General features: G+C 40.1%; 2 protein-coding genes across 2 annotated transcripts; both read left to right on the forward strand.

Moving 5' to 3' along the window:
• The first annotated feature begins 8,201 nt into the window (after positions 1-8,201).
• On the forward strand, positions 8,202-16,951 carry LOC139649567 (rhombotin-1-like). Its single transcript, XM_071526003.1, has 5 exons — positions 8,202-8,599; positions 9,346-9,559; positions 12,630-12,755; positions 13,131-13,239; positions 16,096-16,951. The coding sequence occupies exons 1-4, from the start codon at positions 8,578-8,580 to the stop codon at positions 13,234-13,236; spliced, it is 468 nt and encodes a 155-aa protein (XP_071382104.1). The 5' UTR covers positions 8,202-8,577; the 3' UTR covers positions 13,237-13,239; positions 16,096-16,951.
• A 1,893-nt stretch (positions 16,952-18,844) lies between these two features.
• On the forward strand, positions 18,845-26,205 carry ric3b (RIC3 acetylcholine receptor chaperone b). Its single transcript, XM_071526020.1, has 6 exons — positions 18,845-18,962; positions 20,119-20,345; positions 21,369-21,447; positions 22,569-22,662; positions 24,128-24,258; positions 24,653-26,205. The coding sequence occupies exons 1-6, from the start codon at positions 18,845-18,847 to the stop codon at positions 25,141-25,143; spliced, it is 1,140 nt and encodes a 379-aa protein (XP_071382121.1). The 3' UTR covers positions 25,144-26,205.
• The last annotated feature ends 360 nt before the right edge of the window (positions 26,206-26,565 follow it).

The raw sequence follows: 26,565 nt of genomic DNA on the forward strand, positions 1-26,565 counted from the left end.
AAACGCTGCCAGCGTCTTCTTAACACATTATAACATATTAAAATATCTTAATCTTGGTTTCTCTGACATAATTCAAGTATAGACAATTTTCACTGTTACAACTCAGGTAAAAGATACCATATATATAAAAAAGTCTTATTCAAAACTAATTTTGACACATTTTAACTGAAATAAATTGCATGTGCCTGTGCAGCAGTATATTTTAAAATAAGCGTATTTTGAATTCAGTACAGCTCAGATAAAGTGGACAATCTCAGAGACAGAGATAGATGATAATATGAAACCTGTGAGGCTATGTAAATGATGAAATATTAAATAAAATTAGCTCTTCTGATTGTTCAGCACCTCTTCCACATATCCAGTTGGGATTATTTGTTAAAGAACATGTATAAAACGCTGCTGTTGTGCAGCAGGATCCCTTAAAATACACTGAAACTCATATTAATCAACATTACAGCACAGGTAGCAAAGGAAAGCCAATGCAGTAATCTACCACTTCTTTTGAATTATATTATTATTATGAATATAATTTCCATTTAATTTAGTTTTTTAATAAATAGAAGAAGAACTGGGTAGTTAGCATGAGCAGCGATAGCCACCATGGCTGAACAGAAAAGAAAAGAGCGCCACCTACAGAAACTGCATCAACAGAAAAATCCAAGCTCCGCCCACACGGTTTGATTGACAGGTGATCTGTGGGAAGTGCAGTGCAGAAACACCACAGCATTGAGTGCTTAGCATCAAAGATGTCGCCAAAATATATAAAGAAAAAAACATGGATATTGCAGTTTGCCACTTTAAAATAAATAAAATAAAAATTCTGCTCTGTGTAAAGTGTAAATCTGTGACCCTGAATGCACTTCATATAAACTTTAATTTGATTCCTTGCTTTTGTCCCTCAGTCTCTTCTTCTCCCTCCCTCTTCTCCTCTGTCTGTCTCAGTTTTTCCTGCGGAGAGGAGCGCAGACGGATGGAGACAGAACGTCCAAGCGTGGCCTTGTAGCTTCAGGTCAGTGATCTTATTTGGCCCCTGTGTGGAGGAGGAATTGGTTTTGGCTCAGCTGAAGACAACCATTCGACCAAGGGGATTGGATGCTGCTGGGACGCCGCGAGAGCCAATCAGAAAGGCCATCGATCAGTTCCCCTTAATCTCACAGCTGGTGAGCACATCCCCACTCCAATCTAAAACTCCACAGCTTAGTCAGACTGACAGGGGATTGGATGGCTTCCAACGACTTGAACCTCCACAGCAAAGGACCCACTGAGGACCAGGAGCAGCTTCTCTAAAGCATCAGATACTAGTTCACTCTCAGGTTCTCACCATCCTCTCATCCTGTCCATGGTCGTTTAATGTTGCGTCTATCATATTTTTCCTTATAAAAAGTCGAAAAAATATGCCAAATGGGTGAGATCATTTCACTTGTTTCCAATGCAAATCAACTCATCTTCAAGCATTTTCATGAATCAAGTGATATTAGCTTGATAATAGTGGTGCAATCTGCCTTATTTCTAGATATTGTCAGAAAATTCTTGAAGCAGGCGAAACTGCTTTGGAAACAAGCGAAACTGTCTCACCCCATTGACAGATTTTTCCACTAGTTTTAAGGAAAACAGTACTTTAAGACTGAAAGACATAATATTGATGTTTCTGTTAGGTGTTTCAGTGTAAAAATGGGAAATGAGTAGCATATACATGTCACTCACTTTTCCTGCCTGCCTCCTAGCCTAGACCTCAGGACCGCAATGGAAATAAGTCATGTGACTTTATTGCGATATCCTGATGAATTTTAGTACTGTATGTACATTTGTACATTGTATTTTAATTTATCGAATAAAATCAATCAATCAATCAAAGTAAGACTAAATAACTTGCTATAATGGACATTTTTATACATATATATATACTGTATATATATGTTTTTTGCAGTGTACTACGCTGCCTGAGTGCACACAGTGATCAGATGCTGAATTTATATATGAAGAGCTTCATTCAAAAATGAGACATCCACCCTCTGAAAAATGTGACTCCTACTCTGACAAAACAATTACTGAATAAAACCCTTCATATGTAGATTGATATGAATAGTCTACAGTCTGTTTTATGCCCTGCACTCCCCCCTTGCTCTAAATATGATGTCCTGTTGTCCCTGCACTAAGTATGCTTGTACTCATGTTACTATGTGAGTTGTTGATATTTTCCTGCACCAATCCCACCAAGACTTGGCAAATAAAGCGATGCTGAGTCTGATAAAGCACCTGATATTAAATCATACTCCAGCTGTTGTTCTCTGTTGCTCAATCGCATTTGTGCCTCTTCTTCTCCACAGCATCCAGGTGACCTGTGGATGAACTAGGAAGAGAGAAAAAAAAAAGATAATTTGTGAAGCCGACCACGGTTTATGTTTTATTTTCCATAACTCAGAACAGGGCAAAATATAGGAGCTGGAAACATTTGAGATGCTTGAAAACAGTGCTTGAGTGCTTGATTTCTTAAACCTGCAATAAGCGATTTCAGACCCTGTAACCAATCCGTGTGCTATGTGGAGATTTACGTGAGACGTAACGATATAAACAAATAGCCACACACGCGGACCAGCTGTGTTGTTGTTTTCACCTCTTTCCTAAAACTTGTTGTCAAACGTTTTCAACTAGTAAACATGTTACCTGCCTCTTCACTTGTCATTGTGGGACATGTAACCTTCAGCGGGAGAAAAATCTGGCAAAGTGAGACTGGTAACCGGCGATATTACTCCGAAGGTACGTTTATTTTATCCATTAGGCCTTTATGCACGGTTTGTCCTTAAGGGCTTCCGTCACCGGGTAGCTTTGCTGTGTGTGTTTACAAAATGTGTTGCGGTTGCTGTCACCCTCTAGTGGTCCGAAAAAATCGTGTAGTGTAGCTTTAAAATGAAAGTGATACGTACACTTTTGAGGTTGTCAGCTTAAGCACTATTAAACCCTAGGAGCTGCATGGAAAAACACCTGCCACATTCCCAGGAGCTACCACAAATTTAGGACTTCAAGAGCCTCTTAGAGAAGCTTTAGGAGCCTGCAGGGGCGTGTCTAGGGGGTGGCAAGGGCCACCCCTGAAATCTGACTGGCCACCCCAGGTGCCACCCCCAAATCCTTAGTTATGATTAGCTGATGGGCATGTTAGAGGTGGGACCATCAAGCCAGCGCATTGTCTTTTTTTTTTTTTTGTTGATTTTTGTTCAAAACTATGCTCCTGTGTTCCAGGAAACATGCCTTCAAGCAATGGGAAGCAAAGAGAAAACTGGGATCTTTTGATGTGACAAAAAAAAAAGTATGTCTGACCAAACTGAATGGCAAACATGAATGCAGCACCTGAAGATAAAAACCAAGAGGTAATGTTAGTAGCCTACATTTTTTATATGCATACAGTAGAGGGTGATGCTTGGAAACATGGATAATTCTGTTTATTTTCAACCTGGGCCTTGTGTTCAAAATTTCATCACTTAATTCACTGGAGAGCTTTCACATCTCCAGATAGCCAGGAACGCTGCGGTCCAATAGGTAGACTACAAACACACAGGGCAAACACAATCTCCAACAGTTGAATCCAAGAAGTGATTAAAACATGTCCTTTCAACACCCACACAGCAGTGGGACCTGCCTACATCCTTCCTAAATGCCACGCACAGTGCCACCCTGCATTCAGTCTGTGCCCCACCTCGGCCACCCCAGTCAAAATGGCCTGGACACGCCACTGGGAGCCTGGCCTATTCAAATACAGGAGGTGTGAAGATGTATGTTATATTGTGTTCCAGTCCTGGAAAGGTTTGTGCTTGCACAACTGTATTTGAAGTTGCCTTGCCAAGTTTTTTTGCTGACAGATCAAAGACATCCCCTTCAACTGCAGAAGACTGCGTTCACAGCAGAAGGAAACTGCCATAAAACCTTCAAAATGTCCAAAAGCATCAAGATCCATTCAAAAGTATGATCCAGTTAAAAGGCTATATATGTTGCAGTTTTTGAACTTTAAGAAAAAACATGACCTTCCAGAGCCCCATGACCTGTTTAACATGAGATGGACAAATGACCCCATTGAACTGGTAGGAGGTAGAGGCCTGATATAAGAAATATGGTGTTAATGTGGTACATCGTCTGGATAACCATTTTAGAAGAAAAAGATAGGAAAGAAAATGTGGGTTAACAACTTCCACACCCGCCTTTGTGATCTACTTCTTTTCCATATAAACTTGTGTAGCTAACCCTGTACAGAAATAGGCTCCAGTTGTTTTCTAGCTCAATGCAAATTGCATCAAAATTGACTGAGATACCATCTAATAAACTACTCCACTAGTTTAATTCAATAATAGTTTCTTTAAAGCTACAATATGCAACTTTTTGTCTTGTGTGTAGTGTATTGTTAGTCCTGCCCTCCTCCCCCCTCATTTTGTCAAGGTCCCACTCTAGCTGCTGTCACTCGATGAGCTGTCTGGCCTTAGACTGAGGTAACCAGCATCTTAAAGCACAGGTGTTGAAGAAGGAGACAGCAAATGCAGCCAATCTGAACTTGAACTGATGTTCATAGTGTTTTTGTAGCAGCACTCCTTCAGTGTTTCAAAATGTGCAACTACCGGGTAAATTCCATGCAAAAAGCAATGAGTCTGACGCGAATAAATCTCCAGAGACCATAACTCCATTTAAAACGTTTAGTGAAAAAAAAAACAGTTACACACTAACAAGATTCATCAATTCGCAATCATTTTCTCTCGGTCAAAAAACTGTGCTGCTCCGTGGACTTTCTCACTCCAATTGAGTCTAATGACGGTGACGTCAATGTGAAGGAGCATTTCAACTACTTGGAATCTATTAGGCTATAGGCCTACATAAGAAACTATAGGAAATCTAATGTTCTATAATAATCAACAAATATGACTATAGTACAAATTAAATATTCAATATCACTAGTATTTCAATTAACATTATTAGCTATCAACATTATTTCAAATATACAAATATATCAAAATATCTTTTCCCCTAGGATGGCTCTTACAGTTTTTGAACGGGTCTTGTCTGCTGTTTAGTTTCTTACTGCTTTCTGCCCTCTCTACCCTTGTCACCTCTGGCCACGCCCATACAACACGCCCACAGCAAATGGTATTGGCCTATAGCCAAAAAAGTCCCTAACATAATTGAAAAGCCAATTTCAGGATTTAGGCATGAGCACACAGAATCTGAGACAGACAGACAGACTGACTGATAAATGTATATGTCATTTCTTGTTATTTTAATGGAAAAAATATTGCATATTGTAGCCTTAACTTTATTTACCCAGCAAAGGTTACCTAGCACCATGCTCTTTTTCAGCAACACCCTGCTTCACATTCACACAGTTCCACACACACTCACACCTGGGAGCTGTCCAGTACAACCACAATCGTCTACTGTCTACTGGAGCAGTATGGAGTTGCAACTTGACGGTAGTTGCTGAGGGAGGGGTTAAGTGTTTCTCATTCGCTTTCATTCCCCAGATTTTCCCAGCCAGTCTATGGATTCAAACCAACAACCTTCCCCCAACTTGTCTGACCTCCAGGCAGTTCAGGTGTATAGCAGGTGATGTGCAGCTCTACCCCGTTTTAGTTTGCTTTATAAACCAATGACTTGCTTGTAAGGCTTATTGGAAAATGTTTAAATTGTTGGAGCGGTCACCAGTGTTTTTCTAGGTTTGTACCGGTGGTTTAGGTTCCCCACTCCATCCCATTCTTCCTGCTGGTTTCTGCACACAGTCAGTGTACTTGGAGGTATCTGGCCTTGTTTTCCTCCCTTTAGAAGAAGCCATTTGCTGCCATTCATTCTTGTCCAGTGTGAAAAACAACTTCCACAGAGCGAGAGAGAATCCATCACAGTAAACATGAAGCCTTCATTTGGTTTCATCGTTATTTCATGAGGTGAGTGTTTTCATGTCACTGCTGCATTACATTACACTGTGCTTCCTGTCAATCACCTGACACCAACAGGAAGAAATAGAAGTCTCACAACACCTCGCCTTGCAAACGTTGTCACATCCATATCTTATTTAGGGCGTCTATTTTAATTGGGACAGCAGTTAATTTTAAGCCAGGTTTGACACCATAAAATTTGTATTTCAAAAATGATGACAAAACAAAAATCTAATTACATAGGGCATACATTAAAATGATTTGGGTAAATGTAAACTAGAAGTAGACAGTAGTAAAGGGGCTATAACTCTTAAGTGACATCAGTATTCTCCTTTAAGTCTGACAAGAAACAGCACACTGCAGTTTCTTATGTGAAACCATATGGCCTGCCACAAATTGCAGGAGTTTTCCTGTAGTTCTTCTTCCCCTAAATTCAGCTGTTACTGTATGAAATGTCGTTCCCCATGACCCAGCTTGAGACGGCATTATATCTGACAAACAATCCCTCCACAAAACATCGTCTAAATTTGTCTCTGCCCTTTTCACTGACTGAGGACATGACGGCAGCCGCAGCAGATGGCCAAAAAGGCTTCCCATTTTCGCAGACTGCTAATTAGAGCCATAACCACAGCTACCCCCGCTCACCTTTAATGTCAGCTACAGACTGCTTTTAGCGCAATTAGCCTAATGGACCGGGCCTGTGAATAGCCTGTAACGTACAGTGCGCGCCAGCCATTGCATCGGCGCTGAATGTATGTCAAAATAAGGACAAGAAGGGTCTAATGCACCGAGGATCCATTTATCACCGCTGCCGGGACGGGAATGTAACAATGATTACCCAAAGAAGCTATTTAATTAGATGCATTAATAATTGAACTAATTAGCTCCCATGTGTCTCGCAAATGAAGAGGGAACCCAGAGCTTCTCTTGCACCTCATCAGCCGATTAATTAGTCTGTTGATCGTTAGCTGTCTTGACGGCCTATACGATCAGATGAGAGGGCGGATAATGAGGGAACAGTCAGTCAATGGTGCCGGTTAATTAGTGTGACCTGATCTAGGGGCCATGTTAGAACAGTTGTTTATGCCACGGCTCTAATGAGGAGGATTTAGGCTGGGTGATCTATCTGGGAGCAGGCTGCACTGTTGTTTGTGTGGACTGAAAACCCCAGTGAAAACCACTATAATATTCCAATAATATCCCTACAGGGACTTATAATGTGTTCGTGGTATTCAGCATTAACTTTATAATGACTTTATCATACCTTATGGTGTTTTTTTTTTTTTTTTTATCTCCTATGGTGTCCCTATAATATACTGAATATAGTGACTTACAATGTAGTGGTAGCCTACTTAAAGGTGAGTTTTTTTTTTGTTTTTTTTTAATCTCCTATGGTATCATTATAATATTTCTATAATAATTCTATAAGGACTTACAGTGTGTGGTAGGCTACTCAACAGTGACAGTGAGTAGGCCTATATGACCATATCATACTTTATGGTATTTTTATCTCCTATGGTATCACTATAATATTCCTATAATATTCCTTGTAGAGTGTCTGCGGTTCTCAATAATGAGTTTAATGACCTTATCTTTCTTACTAGCGGTTTTATCTCTTATGCTTTCACTATAATATTCCTTTAGAGACTTACATGTCTGTATTGTGTCCTTCGAAATTTTATTACAAGATTTAGTATCCTACTTTTTGTCACTATCAAGAGATGCAACGCGTCCAGGTGTTGCTTTTTAAATGGAAGATGGTTTCCAAACTAACTGACAGTCTGAATTCACATGATGGGGGCCCAAAAGGAGTAATCAGGATTTCAGGTTAGTGATTGCTTAAAAGGTATCAAATGTCTCTCTCTTTCCCTCATTCTCTGTCTCTGTCACACTCTTACACACACACACACACACACACACACACACACACACACAAGAGGCGATGCATCTGCTGTGTTGAAAAGCCAACTATGACTATAGGGCGCCCTGGAGATAATTGGTGTCCTTGGAGTTGAATAAGCTCATTCTAAAACACCTCAGGCCCGGGCTGTCCTGGTGTGCGACTGTCTATTGAATAATTGATTCAAAGGGGGAGGAGGAGGGGCACTATCAGATCTGAGCATAATGACTTTATATAATTAGCACGCAGCATCGGAAAACCATTTGACTGTGGGAGTTTTTTGCAGAGAGAGAGAGAGAGAGAGAAGAGAGAGAGAGAGAGAGAGAGAGAGAGAGGGAGGGAGAGAGGAAGGGAGGAGGGACAGGCAGGCTGCTGGCGGTGGAGAAGGGCTCATTTGCAGGGAACCTAAGCCTTTAAGATACAGAAATGCTTATGCACTGACATGAACCAAGATAAGGCGCGGGCTCTCTTGGTTTGAGGACGTCTCTCTCCTCCTCCAGGCAAGGTGATACCCGAGGAAGCCGCTTTCATCCATCCACAGGCTATTTTTACGCATGTGGCACCGAAGCGACCATGGCTGTTTCTCTTCGCTTTTCGTCGGGAGTATGAAGAGCAGAGCTGAAGTTGGAACGATTCGGGGTTGATAGTGTAATTTGTAAAGAGTGTTAAAGTCTCCTGCGTTTGTTGCTCTGCATTTTCGCGGTGTTTTTGCGCCTTTGCCCACAGCAAAGGAGATTTCTCCTCTATTTGGATTGCTTTCGTTTGCCAACGATGGTGCTGGACAAGGAGGAGAGTGAGTAGGAGCCTGAGATATAACCAGATTTCCAACGATACGTGTGTAATTTCCCTTCATCTTAATTATAAAAGCAGACAGAGGAAAAGGCGCTGAGAAGTGGGGAGGATTGTGTGCAACTGTGCAGGTGTCACCTGCAAAAAACAGATTGACAGATTGAAGTCAGTGACAGATCCTGGCTCAGTTCTTAACTTAATTTGAGAAATGAAAAAGCCAACTGGTCTTTATCCAACTATGTCAAAGCTTTTTTATAGAGTATGCAGTAATTTCAGCATAATACTGTGCTATAACGAAAGAAAATCACTGTTGTACTTCTATAGACACTTATAGTTTGTCTGTGGTACCCAATAGTGAGTTTACAGTGGACTTATCCTACTCTGTGGTATTTTTTATTTATTTATTTATGTTTTATTTTTTTTACAGCCTATAGTATCCCTATAATATTGCTATAAGGATTACTGGTAGGCAATAATGATTGAACTTACCTTACTTGAATGTATCCCCATAATAATATGACTTACAGCGTGTCTGTGATACTAAATAGTAAGTTTATAATGACCTAATCTTTATTTATGGCTTTTTTTTTATCTCCTATGGTATTACTATATAATATTCATATGGGATTTACAAATGCTTCTAAAATGGGGCATCTTTGCTTTCTAGGCTACTTGTTTCTCAGTTTTCTGCCTGTCTCATCCCTTCTCCGTCTCTCTTGCTGTCCACCTGTCGGACTGTCCTCGGGTCAGGTGTGTCTCTGGTGTCCCTCCAGTCCAGAGAGAAGCCGCGGGGCTGCGCCGGCTGTAACGGGAAGATCCGGGACCGCTTCATGCTGCAGGCGCTGGACCGGTACTGGCACGAAGACTGCCTGAAGTGTTCCTGCTGTGACTGCCGCCTGGGCCGGGTGGGCTCCAGCCTCTACACCCGGGCCAACCTCATCCTCTGCCGCAGGGACTATCTGAGGTACCGCTGCCACAGGGGCTCGTAGGTGGGCTTTGAACGGGGACAAATGACGGGGTGCATTCATACATCAGGCAGTATGAAATGACGACAGAAAATCCACTACATCATACTCCACAGAATAAAAAGGGGTGCAAAAAACCCCCCCCACACACAACAGGACTTTCATACAAGATACAGAAATCTGAAAATAATTATAATAAATAATAAAATAAATAAATAAGTAAAATGATACTCACATTGCACTTATTTCTTATTTATACAGGCCTTTGTAGCTGCATCACAAATCTCCCCATGACTGCTGCCATCATGGAGGTCCAGTGGAGAATTTGCTGTATGAAAATAATGGCTAAATTATAACAGACAAGAAAAAGACAGGTCTACTGTGTCACAGTAGACCTAAACCCAATTTTGAATGTGCTATCTCAATCTTTACTGATTTATCATATTGGACAGCAAGACTTCCACTGAAGCCAATTCTCTGCCTCACTGTACTTGAAAAGGTTCATCCCATGTTAGGAAAAAGTATGTTGCCTGGTGTTCATTGCTCCACCTGTTAAAAAGTATATTACATCCTTCAAAATGTTACTAGTTTGGAGGTAAAGGTCTTAAGCAAGCTAATAGCAAAAGCAATAGTCAACAGTGCGCTTACCTTTCTTGCCCACTGTTAATTTGTCAGAGTGTCACATTTTTTAGATGATCAGTATTTGTTTGGAATAAAACTGGGGGGAGATAAAACCATTTTAACTGATTTATCAGACAGTCTACAGTGGAAAGAGAAAGGAACGGTAGCAGAGAGAGGATGACATATAGCTGCATATAGACGACGAGCCGGACTTGAACGTGCGATAACTCAACAACGCGCCTCCATGATGAGGAGGACTGTCCTGAGACTAAGCACCATCCTCCTCAGGACATTCAGGACATTCCTCCCTATCATGAAACTGCTTCCACCTATCTGGTAACAAACAGGTTAGAGACTTGCTTTGCACACGCTGAGGGAACAGGCTCAGTAAAACACATGATACACTTTAAACACTGAAAACACTTTATATGAAGCCTTCAGAGGTTTTTTTTTGAGATTGAACGTTGCGTTACTTATTCTAAATCCTTTGGAGTGTGACTGTTATTCATCACCTGAACAATCTCTCAGGTGTCTGAGGAGGTATACAATGAATATGAATAGGTATGTTTTAAGTATACTATGCATGCAAACAACATTCTAGCTTTGCAATCTTTAGACAATGAACCTTGCAGGCATCTCCAATAAGTAAACTTAAAATGGACTTATATGGTTAAAAGACAGAGGGAAGAAGCTCTGTTTGGGTCTGATATGAACAGACAGGTGCTCTTTGGACGAAAAGGTAGACCCAAACTATTTTTGGATCCTTCACTTGCACTCTGGCACTCTCTGATCTTAAGTGGAAAAACAGATAAAAAAGCCTTTATAACATGGGCTGCAAGACCATTCAAAATGACCAGTGTGTGTCGATCTAACAGTTACAGTAATAAAGGTTTTTTTTAATGTTTTTTCACTTAAGACAGATCTGGTGCCTTGTTTGTTTTGGATCACTGTTTTTTAGAATTCATTTTTTCTTCAATGTTTTACTAGCAAGTGAAGGATCCAAACTTTTTCTCGTATTAGTTCAGGACTTATATGGTCCTTTGTCTGAAGGGTTTTATACTCTGGGTTCGGTACTTCCCCGGAGTAAAGACGAATGGTGTCAGGTCAGCAGGAGAACTCCTGATATCTCGGCCACATTGCTGAACTCATGTGTTAGTCTCATGTACAATCCAGCTGGATTTGGTTGGAGCTAAGTCTCTCATTAGCTGTGCTGCTCTTAGAGACCAAAACCCCTTTTGACAGTTAAATTGGCTAGATTGCCTCCTGTTTTCCTCATCATTGCTAGGGTGCAGACCAAAAGCCTTTGAAGAGCAGGATTAAAACCATGTGATTTCTTTTAATTGGACCATTAGTAGAGAATTAGCATTGAGCTTCGTACCCTCGTTAAGGAGAAGGAAAAAACGCACCAGGTGCCTGCTAAAGACTAAGGCTCGTTAGATCAGAACATTCTGTTAATTAGGCCTCGCTTTTGTTCTCTTGTTGGTCACTCGTTCGATGACGTTTTCATTTGTCGTCTGAAGTTCTCGTGTACTCATGCTCAGTGCATTCTCCCTCCATCTGTGGATGTAGTTCTTCATAATGGTTCTTCCTAGACCTCCTTTTCTACTGGGTCTCTAATGGGATATGGGGAGAAGCGGCGGTGACTCATCTTCATTTTGCATCAGACTCCCAGGGAGACATTTTGTTCTGTCTTGGTGCACATTGAGAGGTGAAGCAAACTGCAACTGGCCAGACTTGAGTCAAATAGTAATTGCAAATAATACACAGGGTTTGTTTTAACTGGCTTGCTGGGTGGTACTTACCTGTAAACTTTCTGCAGCTCAGTGCAATGTCCCATGTGGCAAGTACCAGACATTTGCTACTCCTAGTAGGTTAAAGTAATCATGTGTGATATTTTCATATACATATACCCATTTTGCTACTCACTGTTACCGATTGATATGACACAATAGTGATTCAACTTATACCTTGTTCCTGAAAGCTTTTACATTTGCTGTTCCGAACACCCAGTGTCTGCTTTCCTGGATAGAGTGATTTCTGTTTGAAATAAATAGAAGAAGAACTGGGTAGTTAGCATGAGCCACCATGGCTGAACAGACAAAGAATAGAGCGCCACCTATAGAAACTCAAACTTAACAGAAAATCCAAGGGAAAAGAGGTCACAATACTGGCTTCTCTGTTTGATTGACAAGTGAGCTCAGGGAAGTGCAGTGCACTTGCGGATTACCTCGTTAAAACAAGTGGTTATTAAACTGTCTGAGTGAGCAAAGTCTGCAAGACTCACTCAGAAGTACGGCCCTGTTGAACTAGTTTTTAAGTTCGTACGCCCTTTATTTCACATTTTTTCTCTCGCTCTTGGCTGAAATGTATCTAAATGCATCCAAAGACAACAGCACCTCACCCACTAACAGATTACAGGTCTCCTTCCCACCCTCCTTCCCTCTGCAGGCTCTTTGGGGTGACGGGGAACTGTGCAGCCTGCAGTAAGCTGATCCCTGCCTTTGAGATGGTGATGAGAGCCAGGGACAACGTCTACCATTTAGACTGCTTTGCCTGTCAGCTCTGCCGCCAGAGGTAAGATTAGGGGAGCAATTAGCCGAGGAGATCAAATTCAGTTGACTTATCTGGGAGGTATACAAGTGAGCTCTGGAAGGTATACCAGTGAGTCACTGCTCATTATAAGCACATTGTGACTGCATTGTAATCAGAACATGATGAAGTTAGCTACAATACACACAGTGTGCAAAAGACTTTCTGTATCACTTGGAGAGCTACTCAGACAGTAATCATGCAAGATTTACACTGATAACTCAATACATGTAATTTTCTGATTATCATGTTAGTGTGTGTATGCTTAAAATATGCTTGTAATGCTCGTCTGGGGCCTCATGATTCACTTCAGCTTGAGCGAGACCAAGACCTGTTCCATATTTTAACTTCTCTCTGCAGATTTTGTGTGGGAGACAAGTTTTTCCTCAAGAACAACATGATTCTGTGCCAGTTGGACTACGAAGGAGGCCATCTTAACGGCAGCACTGAGAGGCAGACTCAGTAAGAGGTAATATTCTGTTTTGGTGAGAAGATATGAGAGTGAATTACGATCCTGACAGCTGGGTGGACGATTTGAACTAAACTATACATGGAGATATCTGGAAGGGATACAAGTGAGCGCACTAGCTTGTCCCAAATGTGACCGCATGCAGATATGAGACTTCCAGGGAGTGCTGGCATTAACATTGTAAGTGAACCAATGCCAAGTTATGTTGCAGCATATTATCTTTGCAAAAGATAATACATTACTTTTACTTTACTGCATTCGTTTTTTTCCCATGCATTTTGGCATGGATATAGATGGCATACACTTTTCTAATCAATAAAAAACAATTTTGGGGGCAGATAGTTTATGAAAACTGATTGATTCAAGCATTTGTTTCACTGAAACCAACATAAAATGTTGGCATTTCCCTGAGATTAGTGAGCATCTTAAGCACATAGTAAGTAAGCTGAGAGCCTGACTTATCATATTCCTGGTTCCATCATAGTTCTACCATGATAGAACTAGAGTAGGTCCCTAAAGAATAATCTAGAATGATAATTTGATTAATTGGAATTAAAGATATTCACCTTCAACCTCAGTAACCAAACTGGCTTTGTGTGGTTACCACATGTGTTTCAACATCTATTCAAACGCCTACAGTGTAAACTGATATATAGGGTTCTATTTAAAATAATGGCAAGGTTTTTATGTAAAAATACACCCATCAGCCTAAATCACAAAGTGGGGTAGAGAAGAGCGTCTCATCACCACTAATTGAGACCCTGCAGATTTGCCCTATTTGCTCAAATGAAATTCAAAAGTATGAAATGTGAATGTATGCTCACTTCTCTGCCAAGAGGAAGTGAGTGAGTGAGCTGTGTGCAGTTTACTGACCTCGCTGCACAGGATTTCTGGGTATTGAAGTTCAAATTTTGTTATCTCTCGCTGTTGGAGCCGCCAACGTGCGAAGTTGTCTAGTGCAACTTTAAAAATGACCGAAGGGCTTCTTTAAAGCTACACAGCAGACAAATAAAGCCTGTGAGAGCCGAGCGCTTCCATTATTGAGCCTCTTCATGGGTGTGTGAGTGGTGAGCCGGAGTCAGAGTGGGTTATAAGGACAGATGGGGAGAGTTGAAAGCAAGTGCAGCAAATACCACAGAATCCACAATTATGAAGGTTTAAGGGCCTGGCCCAGTTCAAAAACATTCCCAGCAGCCCAGCCTATCATTATGATACTAACTGTACAACTAGAGTTCACAACATACACCCAGCGGGACACTTGATGGATTGGAAGTGGAAAGTTTTACTTTGGTTAGTTTTGAGTCTTCCAAAGTTCGTCTTGAAACAACATTTGACTTTGCTAGATCGTTTTCCATTTTTAGAAAGCAAATCTTGACGAGTTGAAGGGCTTGACCGACCAACACAGCAGGTTTGGGTCAAATTTATTGTTAACTGAGGTCAGGAATGAAGGATCTCTAACATATCTGCTGTCAGATGTGGGTTATATATCTTTCTTTTGGGGTGCAGGGAAGATGGGAGGCTACTTTAAAAATTTGGCTCCCAAATTGTATTTTGATAAAGGGGCGACACTGAAGGCTGTTTGGCTTCTCAACACTGTAAATCATCATCGCTGCTCTCTCAAGGCCTGAAAAGCATTGTTGATATTGTTGTGGATCAAATAACACTTGCTGATGTTGACTTAATGTCAAACTAAATGGTTTTGTAGAGATTTTTTTTTTTTTTACTTTTTGTCAAAGACCTCTTATAAATGTCACCATGTAATAACTGCTTTAAGTAGATTATATTTTTTATTTTGTTTGGACTTTGCTGCTGTTTTTTTCTTTCTTCTCACCTCGTCTGAATTACATGTTGCTTATTTGACAAGGTCCTCCCTGTAAAAGAGATGTTTGATCTCACTGGGAGAACGCTGCAAAACAAGTTACATATAAATTAAAATAATGATGAAAAAAATCTGTTTTATTTTAAGACTTCTGTCAAATTAAACTGTGAAAAATAGACAAGTGATATTTTGCTTTGCTGGAACTGACTATTGATAACAGCAAACAGGCAAAGTTGCTTAAAATACAGAAACAGGACAAAATTATATTACTTGGATGCACATTTCCATGTTTGTAGATGGGTTAGAGGATGATTTTCAGACTAGGTTTTCAGATTAGTAAATAAGAAAGTGGTGCTGTCTACGGGTCCCCAGAGTGTCCAGTTCTTGTGGTTCATGAACTAATTCATGAACTTGTAACATCAGTTTGATGACACACTACACAGTGGAATGTTTTTCTCTGAATTCCTGCGTCACACAAGGCATCATAAGACATCATGAGCACATTATAAGCCTGTTATTTCTGCATTATAAACAGAACATGATAACTCTAACCCTACAGTACACACAATGTACAAAACTCCTGGGGGGGATTAAAGAGTTTGATTCCAAAATGATATTTCCACCATTTGAAAATAAAGAAAAAAAAAGATATCTATTTGCACAAAATGATTGCAGACACAAAAGGAAAATCCATTATGAGTTGGGGTTAAAGTTTATGAGTCATTTAAGACCTTTGCATATAAAATAGTAATGTTTTTGAGTATAGAATCACTGAAATATTAATTTTTAATAGGAATTTCATTTAGCATTTTAGCATCCCCCCCCTAAATAGATGCATAACATTTTGGAATAAAACCTTTCATCTCTAGAGCAAAGATTCATAATGGACATCACAATTACTTTTTAATACATACTTTATGGTTACAGTGTTATAATAGTGTATATAGTGCTAATAATACGTTCATACTAAGACCTCGCAGTTCACTTCCAGTACTGTGTTACCAAGAGCTGTTCCATATTTCCACTTCTCCCTGCAGATCAGAGCAGGATGATGTGGAGCCAGTTGGACTGTGAAAGAGGCTTCAGAGACGCAGACTCAACTAGAGGTAATGTTGTGTTTTGGTGAGACGATCTGCTCCCTGCAGCACAGGCCTCGTCAGCTGACTGCTTTCATGTTTCACACTGGACCGCGTGTGGAAATACTGATGGGACACATTTCAACTAGGCTGAGTTTGGACTCTTAAATGTGGAGCTGTGTGTGGCTGTTATCCAGAAAACTGACATTTCTGATGAATTGGACCGGAGGTCATTCTCCAATTGAAGATGGAATAATGAAATTATCATGAGGACATTTTCCAAAGGTCAGAGAACTTGATAGGGAGTAATTGCGATAGTTCTGCCTTTTTTTTTTTTTTTTTTTTTTTTTACATTTCAGAGGTTAAGCAAACTGCAACTGACCAGACTTTGTGGAAATAGTGTTTGCAAATCATCTTTAGAGTGTGTTTCACCATGCTTGACATACCAGATGGGTGGAGTTTAGCTCATCAGGCCAAGCATAGCATCAACTAAGTCATCCATCACAGAGAAGTATACCGAGTCGACTTTTATAAACTTTCCTCTGATTGTCAAAACGTTCCGGCAGACATTGTATTGTCTTTTGTGGCGAACCCCACCCATCTGGCATCTAAGTCGCCTAGAAACAAACAAACTGAAAAGTATTTGCAAATACTATTTGGCTGCAGCTGAGGAGGATCAGCTGCTCCTTCTTCATCTCTTCTCCTCTGGACTCTGAAGACTCGACTGAGCTGTGTGGGACTTCAACGCTGTTTGTCGCTTCGTTTTTAAGTTTTGTCCTGAGCTGTTTTTTTTCTTGACTGAATAAACTGGATATTCATTTCATGTAGCGTGCTCATTATTTATGTCTCTGTACTGAGTTGACGATAATCACTTGGATGAGGCTTGATACCCGAGGAAGGAAATTATCAAAGTATTTGCTTGTTAACATTCCTAACATTTTAGCGAAACTGTTTCTTGCATAAAAGAAAAGGCACATGATCATTTGAGAAGAAAAGACTTGTTTATTCTCATACTCCTCTCTACTATGAGCATGAGGGTTGCATATACATATAATGGGAATAGTCAATGTGAGGAAGTGAGGCTTCTTACTGCATGTGAGCCTCGGGCTCCATCAAGCTAAAGGCCACTTGGAGTTAAAACCTCAGTCTGGTCTTGGTTGGAAAAGAATGTGGCATTACAGCTCCACAAAACTGTCCAAAATAGATATTTTGCACCACTATAAACATGGCTCCTCAAACTGTCTTCATTTGTAGGACCCTCAAATAGATACACATGAAACCACTGACCGCTATTTATATTATCCTCATATTTAGACCAAAGGAACGCCGTCTGAGAAGATTTTTTGCGTTAGATACGCCTTCATATAGAATTACTTACTGTAGGTGAAGAGTGGGAGACAGTCCTTCTTATGATAAGATTAGATGTTTTAATGATCCCTGTCGGCAAATTGGGACACTGAGGTATATAAGAGGATACAGCACAAGAAAACTGAATATAAATAACAATTAGAATATGCTAATGGAAGCATGGTAGTATGATTCATAGTACTTTCATACTTTCAAACAAACGTTCAATCTTTGCAGTTCAAGATAAGTGAAAAATGATTTAAAAAATCAAGATATATGCAGTATATAACAAGAATATGAGAACATGAAGAATAGACTGGAATCAGCACATACAGAGGATATGCAAATGTGTGTTATGTTCACATCAACAGGTCTACAGAAGGCCTCCATACATACTGTATGTACAGACAGAGTCTAGGTGTGTTGGTGTGTGTTTTAAAAACTATTCACATCATTGAAATTATGCATCATATTATCGTGCCATCTAGGGAATGAAATCATAGTGAAATCAAACTACACTGAACAAAAATATAAACGCAACATGCAACAATTTTACTTTGAAGATTTTACTTTATTACGGTTCATAAGAAAATCATTCTTGGCCGAAGGAGAAATGTTCACTAACAGGGATGTAGATTTGAGAGAAATAAGATTTTTTTTGTGGAAAAATTATGGGATATTTTATTTTAGCTCATGGAACATGGGACCAAAATGTTGCATGTTGCATTCATATTTTTGTTCAGTATATTATTTATAGTGAAATTTAATTAATATGAAAAGCTCATTTTGCTTCTCTGGTATCAGTTTGTTGAACTGCCTCCCTCTGCAAAACAAAACCTGTCGTACCAAAGCTGTTTAAAAAGGAGGTGAGAACATTACTTTTGGACACATTGAGAAGTGTCCAGTATTAAGACAGTTTGGTTAATGCTGTGTAGTGTATATCCATCCTATGATCTTTTAATTGTGCTTTTATTGTGTTTGTGTTGTTAAGTTATCAAATCAAATCAAATCAAATCAAATCAAATCAAATCAAATCAAATCAAATCAAATCAAATCAAATCAAATCAAATCAAATCAAATCAAATCATATTTTATTAACCTGGGAGCCCCCCGTTAGTCTCTGGACTCCACCTGCCATACACCTGCAATACAAACCTATGAGAGACCGTTGGCGCCACCCAGTGGTAAAATACAGCAATTACAGCCCCGGCGCACTTCCGTTCCACCAATCAACAAGGAAGTGCACAAATGGATGAGAAGCGACATCCACCTGCGTCTTTTTAAGCTGTCTTTTCACCGTGTAATCTGCCAGATATTGTCTATTTTTGTCTATCTGGGGGACGGGGACGGCTTGCTTGTCAAAATGTCCATGTCGACATTTCAGAAAGTGACGCTGGCTACATGTCTGGTGCTGTGCGTCGCTCTGCTGCTTCCCAAAATGCTGTTATCCCGAGGGAAGAAGGATGCTGAGCGGCCGGAGGGTTTGTTGTTTCATGCTTTCTGTACACCAAATGTCTCCATTACACTGTCACGTAGTGGCTTTCATGCGTGGGCTCGAAGCTCTTTATTTATACGTTTTTATAGCATGTTAATGATATTCTGCAGCTGCGTACATCACCGTTGTCTCCTCGTCCCTGCAGTAACACTTTCCTCCCGGGCGAGGGCGCACTGGTGATATCAAATGACATTGTATTACATGTGCCAAATACAGTAACCTCTGACCTCTTCTTTTGCACCATGTCAAATTAAAAGAATCCTTTTTTTTGTACTATCTCATGTTCTTAATTATCCTTTTTTGAGGCTTGATGCCCTAACTGGCCGGTGTGTGGGCTCCTTTTGCCTTTTGATGGAGTTTTTAGACTTTGTTTTTGAGTAATTAACTAAGTTAGTTAGTTGGGTTAGCTGGGTTGCGTTAACTAATTAACTCAATAAAGTGATCAATAAAGTGTAACATGTCATTATTATTTGTCCCTGCTTTAATGTAAAGCATTGTTTATAAAGGCGGTGTTAGGCTGTTTCTACTATTTGGTAATAGCCTAAACATCTGACGACCATAGAAACACCAGATCTAAAAAAAAATGATGAACTGCAAATGCTTCATCTCTTTGTTGCGTTGTAACAAACCTGAGGTGCTCACACCATGTGTGTGTGCGTGAACTGTTCAAAAACTCCATCAAAAGGGAATAGGAGCACACACACACACACACACACACACCAGCCAGTTATGGCATCAAGCCTCAAGTAAAGGACATTAAGAGGCTGAAATAGTAAAAAAAAAAAGAAAATGGCTTTTCTCTTTTTGACGTAGTGCATAAACTGAAACAGCTTCTTAATGTCCTTGTTCTTGAGGTTTGTGGCCCTAACTGGCGAGTGTGTGGGCTCCTCTTCCCTTTTGATATAGAGTTTTTAATCCATGCTTTAGAGCCAAAGTAATCAGTAGTGCCAGTAGAGTTTTTATACACAATTTCAGTGTGTGCTGTGAAACTGTGTAAGCTGTTGGTATATCTCTGCCTCAAGATAAATGTGCACCGTCTACAGTAAGTAAGCAGTAAAGAAGCAGAAGTCGTACATTAGTCGGTACGTCAGTCTTTTCACCGGCTGACTCCCAGGTGTTTCCTCCTCTTCACCCGTCTCCAGGTCCGGGACGCTTCCCTCCGATGGTCCACCGTCAGATGGCCCCGGACAGCCAGGGCCAGAGGGCGGCGGGCTCCCAGTTCTCCCGGGCCCACAACACCGAGGCCATCGCCCGGGCCAAGGGGGTCGGAACGGGGGCAGGGACCGGGGGCAAGTCCAACCTGGCGGGGCAGATCATCCCCATCTACGGCTTCGGGATTTTACTCTACATCCTCTACATCCTCTTCAAGGTGAAACACTGCTGGTTCAACACATAGCTGCTGACTGATAAACTTGTGGAGACGGCAGTGTAGGGCTGGGCGATATGGTTGAAATCAATATCATGATAATCATAAGGATTTTTCTCTATCAGTATATATATCACGATATGGCTCACATATGCAAAATCACGTTAAATAATCAAATGAATGTTGATCTCATTGAAATAATATTCCTACCATACCTCATTTTATCAGAGTTTTTAAGTAAAATTTGCTTATCATCAATTCAGACAGCAGAAATGTGTCTCACGATATTAAAATATCTTCATGTCATCACGATATGATTCCACTGAAAGACGATAAACAATAATATTGAATTATCGCCCAGCCCTACGGCAGTGTTGGGGAAAGTTACTTCTAAAAGTAATTAGTTACTTCACTTTGTTACTTACCTTTAAAAGTAATTAGTGACATTACAAAGCTATTAAAAGTAACTTGTTGGAGTACTTTTGTGATAGCCACTTCAAAAACATGCTGCAGCAACATGACTTGTATATGAAGTGTGTTGTCAATCTTTGCTTTAAAATGCAATTCAATACAGGAAGCCAATTTTATATCAAGCAGACCTACAGTAGATTGTGTTTTTTTAGTTAGCAGCATGTTGTCTGCACAAGATGCTGTAGGATTTTTGCTGCCATCTGCTTTTAAAAATGTGCACTAAAATGAAGCAAAATGAAAGAAAAATAAAAGTAGCATTGTAATTTTAAAATGTAACATAATGGATTACAAAAAATTGAAACTAATTGAAACGCATTACGTTACTAGTTATGCATGAATGCATGAACACACATGGTTAGCATACAAACACGCACATACACATGCAGGAGCAAACACACATGCACACACGTATTGTTTGAGTTATACACATCCTGATGAACAAACCAAACAGATGTCATATTAACACCTGACATACATACATGCAAACACACACGTCCACACACACACCCTTTTGCACTGTGGGTTGTTGTTGGAGAGTTGTTGTTCTCTCCTCAGATCACGTCGAAGGGGAACAACAAGCCGGCAGAGAGCAGGTTTCCCTCGGTGAGATCAGAGAACATGAAGAGAAAGATCAGTGAGTATCAGTCACACTCATTCTCATATCATTTTCTGAAGATATCCTGTGTGTTGTAATGGTGTACAGATCTTTTGAATAGTTTGGCCAATGACATTATCCAACAAGAGCTGTGAAACAACAATTATCTTCAACTGCCTGTAGGCAAGGATAAGAAATGAATGGGGTCTCAAAGCCTCTAAAGGTTAATGAGATGCCCCTGAAATAGGGATTAAGGAGGCAAAAATTGTCCCTGGACAAAAAGGATAGAAAACGCAGATTGTTATCATGTATACCAGCAGAGCTCCACAACTCTCACATTAATGTGAAGATTTGTAATGAAACTATACCATTAATGCTGAAAAAGCTGTAGTGGGCCCAACAGAAGTAACCTAAACCCCTGCTGCTCCACTGAGTCACATATGTAATCTCAAAAATCATGATGGCTGGCATGCACGATCCTCCTCATATAGTGCATTAGAGTAATGATAAGATAAAGTTGATATTGCTTGTTTTCTAGTGTATTGACTTGCCTAAAGAATCCTAAAATGAATGGTAATTCTCACCAGGCCATCATTGTAAATAAGATTCTGTTCTTAATTCACCTGTCTGGTTAAATAAAGGTTAAATAAATAAAAAAATAAAATAAAAAATAAAAAAATATATAAAAGTAATACACATAGGCTGTGATGTTCAATTAAAAAAGACATATACAGGACTGTGCAAAAGTCTTAGGCATATGTCAAAGAAATCCACAAAGCGAATATGCTTTCAAAACTAATGAAATGAAAAGTTTCTGAATATCAAAAATTTACAATAAACAGCAGTCTACTGACACACTAATGCAGAAAACAAATAAACATCTAAGACTTCTAAGAAATGTATATAAAAAATCTAGGGTGCCTAAGACTTTTGCACAGTACTGTACATTTTTCAAAGTGACAAACATACCACCAAGAAGCAGGTAATTGTAACCTAGTAAACTTGTGTCTGGCTGTAGTTGTAGTTTGTCTCAGCTCAGCTTGTGTTTACATTTGTGCACATAGTGGAAAAATACCGACATACACATATTGATGAATATGGTCCGGTGTTTTTCTTTCCTTCTTTCTCTCTCTTCTTCACTCTTCCCCCTCTCCCCCCAGCTGACTTTGAGCTGTCTCAGCTGCAGGAGAAGCTGAGGGAAACTGAGATGGTGATGGAGAATATTGTTTCCAACGCCAACCACAGTCCTGACAGGTGGGTGTGTGCCTGCATTAAGGAGTCATTTCCTCCACCCGCTTCCTCCCTGTGTTTTCCCGACATGAATGACTGCCTGATTGAGTTTATTGGTTAATTTAATAAACATGTATGCAGTAATCTCCTCCACAGCAGAGGCAAACATTACACACTTGCTCACAGATGAAGTTCCTTGGGAAAATTGGAGAGTTTATTTCACCCCCACTTTTACATTTTGATTTTGCACTGTTTAAGGACCAGGAGTGTTAATACTTCATGTGTTATCCTCTGGATATTGGTATGCTTGTGTATGACTTTCGAAAAAATCTTGTTAGTTAAAAGCTTAAAGAATACAAATTTCTTGTTGTCCTCATCAGTGACTACTGTAGAGCCATCTGGCCCGTGTATAGGATGTGTGAAAGTAATTTTTCTTTGAGAGCTTTATAATTGTCTTTCAGATTTTAAATTTGGAAGTTGGATTGTCCTTTTCAGACATTGTCTTTCAAAACATGGAGCTGCTCTGTTAGAAAGAAATAAAAGCTATCCAACTTCTAGAGTTATAAAACTCAATAAGACAAACTGATTAGCCCACAAACCACCAACATGCGCTCAATTCAGCATAAAGAATTACTGTAAGAACTGTTCTCATGTCCACTGAGGCTGTACATTTAATCCAAAAAATATCAAATATCACAATATTGGCTGCTGCAATTTCCAAATTGCAAGATTGCATTTTTTTCTTATAGGGAGAAGGCTTCGTACAGCTTCTTAAACAAAATATTCAGTTGCTGTACAGAATCCCTGAACTATAAATCAATTTTCATGTTGGAAAAAATCTTTCATCTTAGTCGAACTGAGCAAATTCTAAGCATTAACGTTGCATTTTCATTTTTTTTTCCCGATACAGCAAACGTTAACGCAAATGTTTAAAAGGGAATTATGCCGAAAAGCTGCGTCCACATGTATTGCACTTGATATATTGTATTTTCGTCAATATCATGCAGCCTTAATGCCCACTGATGTCAATAATACAGCAGAATATATAATAATATTCTAATATATAATAGGTCTATAATAGCAGACCGATAGAAGACCAGAGTTGCAGCAACTACAGATTAATTGACTACAATAATCTGGAGGTATATTCAATATTCAGGTCTAGTTCGATAATTCCCAGGTCTTGAAAAGTTTGGGAGTTGCACAGAAAGTCAGTCAGTCAGTTCAGTTCTATTCAGTCCAAATGCACAAATGACAACAGGTTTTATGTTGCTGTTATTTAATATATTGTGATGATAATGTTCAGTTAGTGTAGTGCCCCAGATGGCAGTCATAGTCACAGCCATCAGCATACATCATATTGAACACCAACCAAAATCTTCAAATCCAATAAAGAAATCAAGCTCTGGGTTAAATATTGAATTTTAAGATAAAATAAGAAAAAACATCCCCAGGACATTGGGTTGTGAGCTCCCTCTCTGCGCTGCAGGGTGAAGGGAGTGACGGCCGACCAGGAGGAGAGCCTGCTGCTGCAGCTGAGGGAGATCACCCGCGTGATGCAGGAGGGCCGGCTGGTGGAGGGCGTGGCTCCGGAGAAGAAAGCCAAGGACGACTGGGAAGGTAGATTCACACTGAGCGCTTCATAATGTCTCATAATCGTATAATGAAAGCAACACCGGGCGAGAATCTTTTGTAAAAATACAGAGGGGCTGCAATAGAGAAGAGTGTCCCATCCCACCTGATTGAGACGCTTTAGATTCACTCACTCTTAGATCTCTGGTTTGCAGCATTGGGAGAGAGTTGTTAATATTAATAAGTATTGATTGGACTGCAAATCCATTGTAATGACATGTAAATTCTTAGATTGAGTAATATTCCCTGTACTGTATGTGGTTACTTACAAGTGAAGTGTAGCATTTTTTTGAATGCTGCAGAATTGAGGGTAAAGTTCAGGGAAATGTGGATGTAAAATGACTGACTCAGGAAACTCCTCTCCACTCTGCTGTTCTCACAGATTTTCCCGCAGAGCCTCGTCAGTACTGGGAACATCCCTACTGTCCTTATCACCACAGCGAGCACAGCGGCCCACAGACAGAGAGCGAGGCCGAGCGGACAGAGGCGGACGGGGCGGACGACTCGGTGGAAAACGCTCCCGCGGTTGGAGGAGAAGCTGAGGAATCGGAGGAGTCGAATAAAGACGGAGCGAGAGAAGCCGCTTTCACGGCAGCGGGGGGAGAAGAAGACGCAGGGCCCGAGAGACATTTGGCCACGAATGACAAGGGGGACTCGAATGAACCCGCGGAGGGAGGGGGTGAAATCGATCTGGGCGTCCCGGTGGAGGACCTGGCCGGAGTCCTGAAGGAGCTGGAGCTCACGCTGGAGATGACCTCCACGATGGAGCAGGAGAAGATGGAGGACCTGACCCGGCCGGCGGAGACCAAAACCGGCTGCAGCCAAGTCAGACGGAGGCACAAGAAGAGGAAAGCAAAGAGGGACTTTCACTGACTCCAACATGACTGCCTATAAACCTGAGCCCGGGCCTAGTTTTTGAGGGATTTTCAAGTCTGTTCTTATCAAAATACACAGGCAGTAGCATGGAAGTTGGCAGTAGCATGGAAATTAGAACAGAGGTTACAAACAAGCAAGATAGCCAACCTTGTTTTTCTTTACTTGAGCTGAATAAGTGAGACAAAGTTTAAATTTTACTTCTTTTTATCACCAAGATCAACTTGGTCCATTCCATTGGCTAACAATGGAACAAATATGATACATGGTCTTAATAGTCTTAACACTTTTATGTTTTTTTTGGAAAACCAGGGGCCTCATTTATAGAAACTGTTGTTCATCATACATTATCCTCTGTCAAGGCTTCTTTCTCAACAAGGATCTCTGTCTTCAATGACGTGTGTGTTCGTGTGTTTTAAACTACATCTGGTTTATCATTTAGGCCTATACATGAGGAGTATACAAGAGTTAAGTTAGGCAACTTCAAATGTGTGCAGTTCCTTCTAAAAATAATGGATACAGATGTTTTGAAAAGTGTTGTTTAAGACACCGTTAAACAGCAATTTGAGCTCAGATCATGACAAATTCCTCTGAGGAAAAGGAGATGTGGGCAGGAGTCATGCTGCTGAACAGTGGGAGGGAACATCACTTTGGTGAATGCTAGGAGCACTGATGAAATTTTAAATATATGTTTCTATATATGTTATGTTTAAATATATGTTCATTGTGCCTTTTTTACATTTGGTACTATACCAAACTGGTAGACTAACAACACTGTAAATGAGCAACCATTTAACATCACATAACTCAAAAAGTCATTTTTAACTTCCTGTGGTCTTTATGTTCTAGTTGAATATGGAATCATGTTTAAAATATATTTTTTTTACAAATGAGGCCCCTGGACTTGTTCCATTTGACACTACAAGTGTGAATAGATAATTGCACTGTGCCGTATTTAAGGAGAAAAGGGACCTATTGGATTGCATTAGTGTCACTTCTGTTTTCTTGATAAACCTTGTTCTTGAAGGAGAATATGCTTTAGAAGTTAAGTCTTCTCTACATAGAGTCTTTTGTTTTTACATACTGGCTGTCATGCACTATAAAGTATTTAAAGATTTTCACTTTTATATACTTAATTTATTTCTTCAATGTTTATAAAAGCACCCAAGTCTGCATATCTTTGTTTAAGACACTTAATAACTGAAATAAACTTATCAAAAAGAGCCATCTACTGCTCTCATAGATCTTCATTTTATTTATTTTCCTATTTCTCTCATGTTGTTTTTCCTGCTGTGGCTCTTGGCCTGTAATGTTGATCTAAGTCTAGTAATTCAAGTGTTGCACTCATTGTAAGTCATTTTGGATAAAAGCGAAATGTAACTGCTAAAATGTAAAGTGAGCCCATCAGTTCTAGTAGTTTCT

Source organism: Centroberyx affinis, unplaced genomic scaffold (genome assembly GCF_046629955.1).
Source record: "Centroberyx affinis isolate AG114_WGS23_722 - 3 ecotype Tasmania unplaced genomic scaffold, CSIRO-AGI_Caff_v1 ptg001376l_1, whole genome shotgun sequence".
Lineage (NCBI taxonomy): Eukaryota > Metazoa > Chordata > Actinopteri > Beryciformes > Berycidae > Centroberyx > Centroberyx affinis.

What these genes read in the sequence shown, in the direction of transcription:
- LOC139649567 (XM_071526003.1), top strand. Translation starts at nt 8,578, where the DNA reads ATGGTGCTGGACAAGGAGGAGA. An exon ending in TGCCGCAGGGACTATCTGAG is followed by an intron (nt 9,560 to 12,629) that starts GTACCGCTGCCA and finishes TTCCCTCTGCAG; the next exon opens with GCTCTTTGGGGTGACGGGGA. An exon ending in TGTCAGCTCTGCCGCCAGAG is followed by an intron (nt 12,756 to 13,130) that starts GTAAGATTAGGG and finishes TTCTCTCTGCAG; the next exon opens with ATTTTGTGTGGGAGACAAGT.
- ric3b (XM_071526020.1), top strand. Translation starts at nt 18,845, where the DNA reads ATGTCCATGTCGACATTTCAGAAAGTGACGCTGGCTACATGTCTGGTG. An exon ending in TCCTCTACATCCTCTTCAAG is followed by an intron (nt 20,346 to 21,368) that starts GTGAAACACTGC and finishes TTCTCTCCTCAG; the next exon opens with ATCACGTCGAAGGGGAACAA. An exon ending in GAACATGAAGAGAAAGATCA is followed by an intron (nt 21,448 to 22,568) that starts GTGAGTATCAGT and finishes CTCTCCCCCCAG; the next exon opens with CTGACTTTGAGCTGTCTCAG.